A 13372-nucleotide genomic window follows, 5' to 3' on the forward strand; every position below is an offset into this window, starting at 1 on the left:
TATTATTATAATTATTATCATCCACACCGAAAAATACATATAGCAGAAATCGCAGGAGCAAACCGAGGATTCGAACCAACGTTCTGGATCCCCCAAGCGATGTGACGTAACCCACTCGACCATGCTACGCTGTAAGTAATTAAACCTGTGATCCTAAAGGGGCGCGTCTGAAGGGACCCAGAACACTTGTTCTAACCCCATGATGGCTCCATTGACTTTAGCACTATTATTATTAATTCTTCCGGTTTATGAGCCACCGTCACTATCTATGTGGCTCACCAACTGTCATGACCCAACACGTGACTGTTATATTCTTGAGGTTATCTTGAGATGATTTCGGGGCTTTAGTGTCCCCGCGGCCCAGTCCTCGACCAGGCCTCCACCCCCCAGGGAACAGCCCGTGACAGCTGATTAACTCCCACGTATATATTTACTGCTAGGTAACAGAGGCATCTGGGTGAAAGAAACTCTGCACATTGTTTCTCGCCGGCGCCCCGGATCGAACCCGGAATCACAGGATCACGCGTCCAGTGTTCTGTTCGCTCAGCCACCGGCCGCTGTTAACGGGAGATATTTGTATTGTGTGATAATGAAATATAATGAAACCAATTTCCCGATATAATCACTTTGGTCGTGTTCACTATTGACCTTCATTATGTTTATGTATCTTTATTTCTTGTTCTTTATTTATGCGTACACATAAATAAATAAATAAATATATCAACACATGAACACATTTTCAAGGAATGAATATATTTGTCTGATTTTCTAATGTATATGTGTTAATATGTCTATCTTCATATGTCTTGATATGTATACATGTTAGCAGATATATAATACATAATAATATATATATACCAGCTGTACCCGCCACGCGTTGCTGCGGCTCAGTCTGGTTAAATGGAAAAGAGAGAAAAGAGAAAGTGCACATTTCTGATATGTTTAATTTCACAATGTTTGTGGGTATACAATACTTTTTGTTGTTCCATTGTCTGTGGAGATATTGAGATTGTCTAGTTTGCCAACTCTAGAACACGCAACATATAATTGTCCATGTGAGAAGCAATCGATGTCTTGATAAAAGCGAACAATTCTAAAGATTTGCTTGATAGTTATCTTGAGGTTATCTTCAGATGATTTCGAGGCTCAGCGTCCCCTCGGCCCAGTCCACGACCAGGCCTCTTTTCTGTTACCCTCCCCAGGAAGCAGCCCGACGCAGCTGTCTAACTCCTAGGTACCTATTTACTGCCAGGTAACAAGGGCGTCAGGGTGAAAGAAACTTTTTTGCCCATTTGTCTCCGCCTCCACCAAGGATAGACCCCGGAACCTCAGGACTACGAATCGAAAGTGCTGTCCACTCAGCTGTCAGGCGTCCTTCAATGGCGATTGCAAACGCCAATCGAATTAGAAATTACAATCTCTTAAATTGAAATGGCAATTTCAATTTAAGAGATTGTGGGAATCATAGGAATGCGAGGGATGAGGACATTTTCACCTGTGAAAGGGCCTGTCAGAATTGTTGCTTCTACGACGTTGCTGATTATTTTTTTACTGCAAGCCGCGTGTGTTGCAAAGCTTTGTCTGGTTCATATCTCGCAGCATGATAACTGGCACGCCGATTTTCAATTGTAGTACGTGTAATGGTATCCCTGGCAGATCGAGTGAATTCAAAAATTCTGTTGGATAATTAACCGCTTCATCTGCTTCCACAACAGTGTCGACGGATTTGTATGTGACTGCTTCGCTTTGAGTGTTAGACTAAATAATATTGTTAAGTTCGTAGACGTCTTTGTTCTTGGCCCGTAAGAATAGCTCGTTCACTTAGCCAATCGTGATCCATATAATTTGATTGAATATTGGGAAATACTTTTTCAACCAATTCTTCTTTTGACGTCACTAAATTGCAGAAGTTATGAGGCAATGAAATTCTTCCTGAGGTCAGATCAACTGGCACGCTTCCGTTCCCAATTTCTAGAAACTGATGTGAGAATATCTCAGCTGATGGATCATTTTGCAGCTGGACACGCATATTTGTAGTTAATTTTAACGATTTTACGTGATGCCACAAAGTAGAGTATTTCAGGCAAGCATTTATTTCGTCCGCTGGTGTCGATCGAGGAATTTCAGGTAATTTTTGCCTGAAATTTCCTGCAAGCAATATTAATGTGTTCCCAAATGGTCTGACGTTTCCACGCAAATTTTGCAATGATCGATCAAGAGCCTCGAGCGATTTTTTGTAGTCCATTGTGCATTTTTCCCAAACAATATGTTTGCATTTCAGCAATACTTTTTCCATGCTGGATCTTTTGGAAATGTTGCACTTAGGAGTTTCAATGAATTGCATGTTCAGTGGCAATTCCAAAGTCGAATGAGCAGTTCCTGCACCTGGTAGAAATATTGCACCTATTCTGGACGACGCAAGATCTATGGCTATGCCATTTTAGGATCGAATTCCTGCCAGAATCAATCTAATTAGGAACGTTTTACTTGTTCCTCTTGGCGCATTTAAGAACATTTCTCCAGTCCCATTATTGGCAGTTTGAATATTTGATCGTAAAGGCTTCTTTGCTCAAGAGTTAGTTGTCTTAGGAATATTTGATTGCACGTACGACAACAGATCACCCGTGTTGTAATTTTGCTCACGACGCAATTCTACAATGGACGAAGCAGCAGCAAATAGATTCAGTGATGGCATTCCCAATTGACTAGAAATTTTGTTCGCGATTTCTAAGCATAAATCTTCAATCATTATCAACGCTTTGTTGTAGATTTCTGCTGTGAAATCCATGTTCATATTTGAAATTTCCTTGCGTATTCGACGGCCAATATCTGAAGCCGTGTGCGATTAATATTTTTCCCATAACTCTGGTGGAGATGGAGAGCAGGCGGTCAATATGATTGCAAACAATGCACGAATTTGATTTAGATGTGACGTGATTGACGCGTCATTAATGCATACAACCCAGTGTAAGTCGTTCGCCAATAAATTCAGAACTTGACATGCATTACGAACAGTGGCATGTGTTACGACGTTTGACAAATCTCAGTTGCTGGAAAGACATTGAACCGGGCACATTTACCAACATCATGCGAAGAAAAAAAAATCATTTTGATTGGGATGCACACTGTACAGTCTGCCAAATGTAGTGTGTTTGAATATGCCAGGTTGCCCGTCGACTCGTTCTCCTCGTTTGCGTCGTTCAAATGAATTTCTACTCGCATTCCATATGCATATGTAATACGTAGCCACTTCCGAATACAACAGTGTTTTCGCAAACGCATTATCCTGACATAACGTGAAGAGAACAGCTAACATTGCTGCCGGTAGATTCATTGCTATTTGTTGCACATTTGCAGCTGTGAAATAAACGCGTTGTCCATTTTCTTGTTTTCAAAACGAAAACAAAAAATACTAACCAAATATTTCAAATCAAACGCAGATCAATCGATACAGCTCAATTCTACCGTCTATGTAGTAATTGCACTAAAAATAAGAACAGTTAAAGAAACTATATGAAAAACAATGAAAAAATAAAAAATAAACTATACTCTCAAAATGAACAGTATGGTAAACAACACAGCACAATTTCAATGAAATTTCACACAAAATAATTAAATCAAAGTGAAAATAAATCAAAATCTATGAAAATTAAATTTATCAATGCAATTGGAAACATTGAAATGGAATTGTAACATATTTAGTTTAGCGTGTGTGTTGCTCTCACGTGCAACAGATGGCGTGGTTTTTCAAAAAAGCATGTTTTAACCTGTCACAGGTATTGCATCTATGTAGTAGGTATTTATTAACATGCTGTTACGGCCCTCTCGGGACGCAACGGGGTTCGTACTCTGATGTTATTAGAGTAAGTTGTATCCGGCCCCAAGCCAGTAGTGGCTTTCAAGGGATGCGATCCGTGACGCAAGTAACTTAAAGGGGAAGGGAAATAAAGTTAAGAACTTAAGATTATAATTACCATCACCAATAAATAATATATAAAAAGAGTACACAGGGGAAGGGGTATTAACACTGTACAGGGGAAATACACTGTAGTCTTCTGCTGAAGACTCTGGATCCAGACCCTCGGTGCTGAGTCCTCGGTGCTTTCGTGGTCTCTTGACGAATCCTTCGACCAAGCTGAGTCTACCCCAAACACAGGCCAGCCAAAACACAGTTCCACTGGGGGCACCGCCGTGGAGGCCGTCAACCACAAGTCCAGCAGGTCTGCTGGCAGGTTCCGGATCAGCAAGGCTGGTCAGGCCACTCCACGAACGATATAAGGGTAACGCCCTAGACAGGAGCCTCGTGTGATACCACAAATCACTCTCCTGTCCTCAATACCCCAGTGGATAATCGTCTCCAGCAGTCGGTCCCGGGTAATCCTTCTACTGCCACTCCACTGGCAGGGTAACACCACAGTGTTCTTCCGGGAGGCGACTCACAGCTGCTACAGCAAAGCACAAGGTATGGGGACGGCTGCCTTGGGTAGACTGACTCAACTTCCATCACAGCAGCCCCAGGTCGACTCTGTAAGCAGACACGTCATCAATAACTGGGACACACTAAAACACCTCACTTACGGGCTCAGGCACAAACGCCCGACATATCCACTCCATAGATGGCGCTGGTGTCTGAGCACCACCTCACCAGAGGTCAGCAGCGGCTGTGTTGAGCGCTGAACAGGACTGGAAACTGGCCCTCGAGGCCAGTACACGTCGTCCTCACCAGGTGTCGTCGTCCGTTTGGAGGGGGTTTCGGGAGCTGACCCACAGATGGCGCGGTCATCACTGCTCCGGGCTCGGACGCTGGATCCGGGTTCGTAACACATGCGCGTACTTGAATGGAACGTTGTGTTAAAATTTCAAAGCAATTGGTGAAGAGGTTTCAAAGATTTCTTTCCACATGAAAAACACATCAAAAACACAGTTTTTAAAAAAAAAGCACGTTTTTCCCGTCAAAGATGTGACATCTATATAGTATGTAATAAAAACCCGCTCGGATGCAAAGGGAACGTTGTGTGAAAATTTCATAGAAATTGGTGAAGAACTTTCGGAGATTAGCGATTTTGAACAAACGAACATTTCCATTTTTATTTATATAGACTAGCAGTACCCGGCCACGCGTTGCTGTGGCTCAGCAACCTTCTCTCTCCCCCAGTCCTCCCCACCATTCCCCCCTCACCCGTCTTTTTGGCCTCAAAACCATTCCCAACTCCAACGTCCCCTCGTCCTCCCCACCATTCCCTACTCCACCATCCCCTCTTCCTTCCCACAATGCCTCACTTCCCTGTCCCTTTGTCCTCCCCCACCATTCTCCTTTCCCCCATCCCCATGTTCACACCATCCCAAACTCCTCCGTCCACTCGTCCTTCCCCACCATTCCCCACTCCAGCATTCCCTCTTCCTTCCCACCATGCCCCACTCCACTGTCCCTTTGTCCTCCTCACCTTTCTTCCTTCCCCTATCCCCTCGTCCCCACCATCTCTAACTCCCCCCCATGCCCTTGTCCTTCCCCCATCATTACCCCCCTCCCTTGTCCCCTCGTTCTCCCCACCATTTCTCACTTCCGTCCCCTCTTCATCCCCACCATTCCCCATTCCCGTGTCCGACGCTTTCCCAAATGGTCTGATGTTCACATCAGAAAATTGGGAACATCAAGTGATCTGATGTTCCCATCTCTGAAATATAAGAAAAAAGTTAAAAAATTAAATGAAAATATGAAAAAAAAACTATACTCACGTAATGAATGGTATGGTAAACAACACAGCTCAATTCCAACGCAATTCACACAAAATAATTAAATCAAAATGAAAATATATCAAAATTTATGAAAATTCAATTTATCAATGCAATCAGAAACACTGAAATGGAATTGTAACATGTTTAGTATAGCATGTGTATTGCTCTTGCATGCAACAGATGGCGTTGTTTGTCTAGAAAAGCATAGTTTTACCTGTCACAGATGTGGCATTTATACTTATACTTACAAAATGAATGGTATGGTAAACAACGCAGCTCAAGTCCAACACAATGTCACACATAACAATTAAATAAAAAATAAGAAATATCAATCTATTAAAATAAAATATGTCAATGCAATCGAAAACATTGAAATGGAATTCGTGACATATTTAGTATACCGTGCATGTTGCTATTATGTGCAACAGATGTCGTTGTTTTTCCAAAACGCATCTTTTTATCTGTCACAGGGGGTGGAATGGATATAGTAGTTATATGAAAAGACGTGCTTATTCGAATGCAACGTTGTATCAAAATTTCAAAGCAATCAGTGAAGAACTTTTTGAGATTACAGCATGTGTTGCCCTTATGTACAAAAGATGGCGCTGTTTTTCAAACAAAGCATGTTTTTTCCTGTCACAGATGAGGCATGTATATAGTAGATATATAAAAAGACGCGCCTATTTGAATGCAACGTTGTGTCAAAACTGCAAAGCAATCGGTGAAGAACTTTCGGAGATTAGCGATTTGAACAAACGAACATTTTCATTTATATATATATATATATATATATATATATATATATATATATATATATATATATATATATATATATTTATATATATATATATATATATATATATATATATATATATATATATATATATATATACATATATATACATATATATATATACATATATATATATACATATATATATATATATATATATATATATATATATATATATATATATATATACATATATATATATATATATATATATATATATATATATATAATATATATATATATATATATATATATATATATATATATATATATATATATATATATATATATATATATATATATATGACCGAATAAGTAAGATTTATAATTCTAACACGAATTTTCTCAATATTTCTTATGTTTCTTTTTACTGTCGATGTTTCGTAATAGCTTATTACATATTAGTATTAGGTTATTAATATTAATATCTTATTTCAAAGACTTTACACACACACAACTGTAACCTGAAAACTCTAAACAGAGTTTTACTTATGCTAAACACTTAAACAGCTTGTCTTATATACTCGCATTTGGGTGAGGTGATATGTTGCAACAGTTTTACAGTTGCAACAGTTCAATATAATATAATATATATATATGTGTATATATATATATTATATATATATATATATATATATATATATATAATATATATATATATAATAATCTTTAGAGAATATATCTATAAATTTTAATATTTTTTTTGGGTGTTCCAGGTATGCCAACTGGGAACGGTGTTCTTCCCATCAGCGGCGGCGGAGGTGCGGGCGGTGTTGACGGGGTCTCTCCTGGGGGTGGCATGGGCGGCCCTGGGGGTGGCGTGGGCGTTGGTAGCATTGACGCCGAGGAGGATGAGGGCCCCGGTGGGAACACCAGGTTGTTGGAGCTGGTGCCGCCCATGGTCATAGTGTTGATGGCCTCTCTGACCACCATCCTTGTGATGGCGCTCCTGGTGATTCTCCTCCTGAAGAAACGGGGCAGGATGCGACGCCTGGAGCAGGAGATGGATCAGGTGTGTGGTTAAGTAGGTGTGTAGTTAAGCAGGTGTGTGGTGGTGCTGATGTGTGTTGGTGGTGTGTGTTTGAGGAGTGGTGAGGCATGTGTAGTGGTAGATATATTAGTTGTGAAGGTGTCAGGAGGATGTGGTGTGTGAGCGTGGTAGTGGTTCAGGTGTGTGGTACAGATCCAGGTGTGTCGTTGGGTTACTTTAGATGTGAAGACAAATGCAGAGCTTCTTTTAACCATTATGTGCCTTAATGTGCTCCAAACTACTTTGGAACTGCCATATTTAACGATCATAATAAAGGAAAGGTTTCGGTTAAAGACAAAATGATCAGCATATGATAAACGATATTCAAAGACAGATTGTGAATGTCATAAAATTTGAATTAATATAATACCACAATGCAGTCGGATTCCTCAACAGTGTGAAGGAACGGGACAATATTATCAATTAGCATTCATTGTTTGGATTAATGCTAATTGACACAGTAACTGTGAGAAACACCAGCATAATATACAGAGTTACTGTGAGAAGCACCAGTGTGGTATACAAAGTTACTGTGAGAAGCATCTGTGTGATATACACAGTAACTGTGAGAAACACCAGTGTGGTATACACAGTAACTGTGAGAAACACCAGCATAATATGCAGAGTTACTGTGAGAAGCACCAGTGTGGTGTACAAAGTTACTGTGAGAAGCATCTGTGTGATATACACAGTAACTGTGAGAAACACCAGTGTGGTATACACAGTAACAGTGAGAATAAGCTCCGTTACAATATACACAGCTGCAACTAAACTAATCCTAACAGAACAAATAATAATAATTAGGGGTAAATTAATTAGTTAAAGTCCAATAATTAGTAAAGCCCAATATAAGTTAAAGAATAAACACATGTCATTTTTGGGATGTCACTTCCTTCTCTTTGCCATGCTCCTTCACAAGGCGCTACACTGCGGTGTTACGAGGCCTTGATCGTCTGTGACTCTGTGCTTCTCTGTGCCACAGGTCAAGCTGAGCAAGGAGATGGTGCCGGTACACAGCAGAGGTGAGGACAGCCCCTCCTCCAGGGACACCCCAGGTAAGCCAGCAGCTCTTCTGTTATTGTCGCCTCTTTTTATGGAAGAGATTCAACCTTCTCTCGTCTGGTAAGTTGACATTTTGTTCGCTAGGAAAATCTTGAGACCCGGATGTGTATTGCATTGTATAATTGTTTGGAAAATGGATTCGATTTGGTTTATTAAACCTGAACGTGCAAGGAATTTTTTTTTGTTTGGGGGGGAGGGGGAAGTTTGTGAGCACATATGCACATAATATATATACATACATATATATATATATATATATATATATATATATATATATATATATATATATATATATATATATATATATATATATATATATAATTTTTTTTTTTTTAATTTGTGAGGGTACCACCTCTGGTGCCAATGTGGGGACCCATACCCTCGGAGAAGAAAATAAAAAGTATTCAGAGGAGACCTTGTGGTCTCTCACTGAACACTAATATTATCTTCACCTACCACCCCCATTCTTTTGTATGTACACATATATATTTGCTTTATTTGAACCTTGTTACAAAAAAGGAGTTACATATAGGTTACAAAGATGGTTATCATAGGTTGTCGAGTTCCTCCAGCTCCTCAGTTTTCGGGCAGGAACCCTGGATGCAGTGCGCATTTCCTCTCTGTATCGCCACGCTGAGGCGCTGGAAAAGAAAGCTGGCAGCTCTTGGGTCCCTTGTTGTTTCAATGAGCCTAGAACCCAGTTCCTTCAAAAAACTGGTAGCACTTTTACCCCAGGCGCCGAGTGTCTCAGAAGCAATGGGGACAAAATTGTAGTGGTGATCCAGTTCTCGATACTTACGGGATTTGGCTGCTTCCCTGTGGGTGGCAGCGCCACCTGGTTGTGCAACACTGAGGTTAATGTAGGTGTTAGCCAGGGTTGATAAGCACGTGTAGTCCCATACCAACTGCTTGCCATTCTTCCAGGGGTTCACTGTGATACCATCCGGGCGACCAATAAGAACATCAGAGTTACGGGGCGTTAGGTAACGGGGCTCTCTTTCAGCTGGGCATCCAGCTCTGGTGAGGCTCTTCTTGATGATGTCGTTAACTTCACTGTGCCTCGAGTGCCATCCCCCTGTGCTTTGGCAGAGTAGGCCATGGTGGCCGTACCTGTCAGCCACCACCTCGCCGCAAATACACCTATATCTGGTGTGGATTGGGGCAGCAAGGCGAAGGGCCACAGCAATTCGGAGGGCGTGTGGTGTGAGATGCGTGCCAGTTGCCGACATTGGGGTTGCTAACAGGAAATCCCCTGCATGTGGGGCTGCTACTGCTGTGAGGCGAGCAATGTCGTGTTGTGTTGTTGCAGCACCCAGGCACTCTGCAGCAACTTGGTCTACAATGGAGCCATCCCAGCTGGATTGCTTGTGGGCTTTTAAAGATGGTGGTTGAGGTGATGGGCCTGCACAAGAGGCCCACTCTGTGGCACAGCGTGTAAAATTGGGATCATGTACACCTGTCAGCTGATGTAAGTGGTCAGGTAGAATTTCCTTCACAAGGTCGTCGGATGCTGATAAGGAGGACAGGAAGGCTGGAACAGCGATTTGCGTTGCTGTTCGAACTCCGAGGTCCCCAAGTCTTACGGGAAGAGAGGCTTGTTTCCACTGTAGGTCATCAAGAGAGAGGTTAAGGACTTTTTCTAGCATTGATTTCAGTAACCGGTCATACTCACTTAGTTTTGGGCTGCTGTAAGATGGTGAACACCTCAGAAAGTAGGTTATCCTGGGTAGGGACAGATATCTGGTGATGAGGTAGAGTGCATCATGAGCATCAATATCCTCAATCCTCCCATCCATCCTCTTAAGGTCGGCGATTTTCTTATCAAGGACCTCATCGATGGCTTTCAACCCCAGGGGAGCTCCTAGGAGTGTGCTGTCTTCAGGTTTAGTTTTATGGATATTTGGCAGAAGACCCTCTATTCTCTCCACGATGCCCTAGTTGGAACATATTATTTCACATTTAGAAGGGTTCAGGGTGAGGCCCAAAACTGAACCTTGCTCCTGGATTTTTCTGATGTCCTCCAGGAGGGAGTCTTGGGAACCAGCTAGGGTACCATCATCCAAGAACCAGATGTTAAGCTCGCTGGACAGGACCTCTGTGACTTGTTTGATGACTAAGCAGAAAAGGAGAGGAGCAAGGGGGTCACCCTGTTGGACGCCTTCTCGCGAGTCAATTTCATGTTCGCCAAAAAGTAGCTTAAGGTCCATACTGTAGCATGAATGTACAAAAGGGTAGAGGGAAGGGAAATGACTATGAACCGCACGGAGTACAGCATCCCTCCGCACCAAATTGAAGGCATTTTTTAAATCTAGCTTGATAAGGGCCTTTTCGTCTGTGATGTTGGTGATGAAGGCTCCAGCTGCATGGGCTGCCGCCTCACACCCTTGTGGAATGCCGAACCCGAGCTGTTTTGACTTCAGCATGTTGGCCGCTGCATCACTAACTGTTCTTGCAGCTGCCTTTGCGACGAGACGCTGGAGAGAATTGCCCACAGCTATTGGCCTGATCCCTCCATCCTTTTTCTTTAGAGCACAGAGAGATGCTCCAAAAAAGATAGGTCTTATGGTCGCTGGTATGTTGCCAGCTAGACATGTGTTGGTGAATCTGGTTAGTTCCACCAAGAGGTTCTTTGCAATGTCACCCAGTGCAGGGTTGAGCATTTGCTTGAGGTGGTTGGGTTTTAGTCCTGTGAACCCACCTGCTGATCCTGTTTGGAAGGACATGGCTGCTTTATGGACCACAGATTCAGCCACCCAGAGAGGTTCTGCGCCGGTATCCCCCACTTGTACAATGTCGTCCTCACGCGGAGCCCTGGGTGGGTGTTTCTCCCTTAGGGCTTGAGCTGTTGTGGCATCTCTGTCGGCAATTGAGTCCTCACTGGTGAGGACTCTTATTGCGCCAATAGTGTTTCCTTCTTCTATTTTCTTGGTGACTGATGTTCTGATTTTTGATGTCTCGGATATGGCACTGTTGCTCTTCCTGCCGTGGGTGTTTCTCGCACGAGTGGGAAGGCGCACCTGGTTGTCCTCCCTGGGAAAATCATTTATAGCTTTGATGTCTGAGGCAGCTAGAGTCTTGTCTCTCCTTGCAGGGGTGGCTAGACATATGTTGCCAAACAGTAGGAGGTTGTGCCATGCTTGGGTCGTTCCAGGAGAGTCGTTGACCTTTCTCAGGAGGGCAGATAATTTGGCTGCTGCATGGGGGCAGCAGCCAAATTATCTTTATCTATTATATATTATCTGCTTTAGGGATGTGTTGCAAGGTTCTGGCTGAAGTTGCTTTGATAGCTTCTAATAAGTTTTCTGTGGGAATGAAGGTCTGGGAGGTGTTTTGCCTTACGGGCGGTGTGGGCTGTTGATTGGTGTTCTCCCTGGGAGGGCGCCCAGAACCCAAACACCTGGCTCTGTTGTGGTAATGAAGGCGCACATTATCGTCACTCGACCGGATATAGCATACCTTGTCACACGTCTGACATCTACCGTGTCTATCCCTGCTTGATGGCTCATCTTGGCTTGGAGAAGCCTGGCTGTCTGTTGAGAGCTGCGACATGGGCGGGCGCTGGGCGGGCGCTGGGCGGGAGGGTGGACGGCGGGTTGAGACTGGAGGGTGGGCGGCGGTTGGAGGCTGGGGGGATGATCAGCTGGCCGTGGCACTTACTACTCAGATGAGTGGTAATACATATACCACCTCTATACGAAGTGTGGGTATACACCCACTACACAATATGTGGGTATACATTGAGTGAGTGGGTGGCGTAGACACACATGGGAGCCCCCCGGGCCCTATGGGCGGGTGGCAAGGTGGCCTTGTGGGTGGGGAGGCGACGTGGTGGGGTGGGGAAGGAGGGGAAGAGCTGCAGGTACTTCCCGGCCTGGGCGCTGGGTGGGGGCGGGGGTCAGGGTGACACTAACACTGGTATAATTCCCCCGTATATCACTGCACAATAATGAATGAATCACACACTTGTAATCTGACTCACTGCACGTGTGATGTACTCACAATATGATAGATATGTTGCGCCAATTATCGCTGACAACGTAACTTGTTCAACAAAACTTCCAAAAAAGAAAAACACAAAACACTATTTGGCACACGGGTAACCCCCACCTCTCTCTCCTGACCACACAACACCCCTCACTCACCCCCCACCTCCCCTCACTATGGGAGGCCTGCAGGGTCCATCCTGGCCCCTCACTCCAGCCTCCATCACTCCACACTGCCAACCCACCTGTTTTGATACGTTTTCACATAGATGGTACACCGTAGACACTTCCGGCCACTCCCACGTCTGCTTGGTGTATTCACGGTGAATATGGTTGAGTCTTGGTACGGTGAGGCCAAGATGTCTCAGGGTAATGGCTGAGAAGGCAGCAGCTCCTCCGCCACACGTCCTTCCCCTAGGCCTCTCTCTCTCTCTCATATATATATATATATATATATATATATATATATATATATATATATATATATATATATATATATATATATATATATATGCATATATATGTATGTATATATATATATATATATATATATATATATATATATATATATATATATATATATATATATATATATATATAAATATATATATATATATATATATATATATATATATATATATGCTATATATATATATATATATATATATATATATATATATATATATATATATATATATATATATATATATATATATATCTATATATATATTAGTATATTTTTGTAGCAGTCTTTCCTGTAGACATATA

General features: G+C 42.4%; 1 protein-coding gene across 1 annotated transcript in view; it reads left to right on the forward strand.

Annotated features, from left to right (window-relative positions):
- The window catches only part of LOC123748151 (uncharacterized), a 486109-nt gene that overhangs the window by 367072 nt on the left and 105665 nt on the right, over window positions 1-13372 (forward strand). The window contains exons 13-14 of the mRNA XM_069305699.1: window positions 7246-7541; window positions 8542-8614. Of these exons, the coding sequence (XP_069161800.1) occupies window positions 7246-7541; window positions 8542-8614 (369 nt within the window). The remainder of the gene's footprint in view (window positions 1-7245; window positions 7542-8541; window positions 8615-13372) is intronic.

Source organism: Procambarus clarkii, chromosome 56 (assembly GCF_040958095.1).
Source record: "Procambarus clarkii isolate CNS0578487 chromosome 56, FALCON_Pclarkii_2.0, whole genome shotgun sequence".
NCBI lineage: Eukaryota > Metazoa > Arthropoda > Malacostraca > Decapoda > Cambaridae > Procambarus > Procambarus clarkii.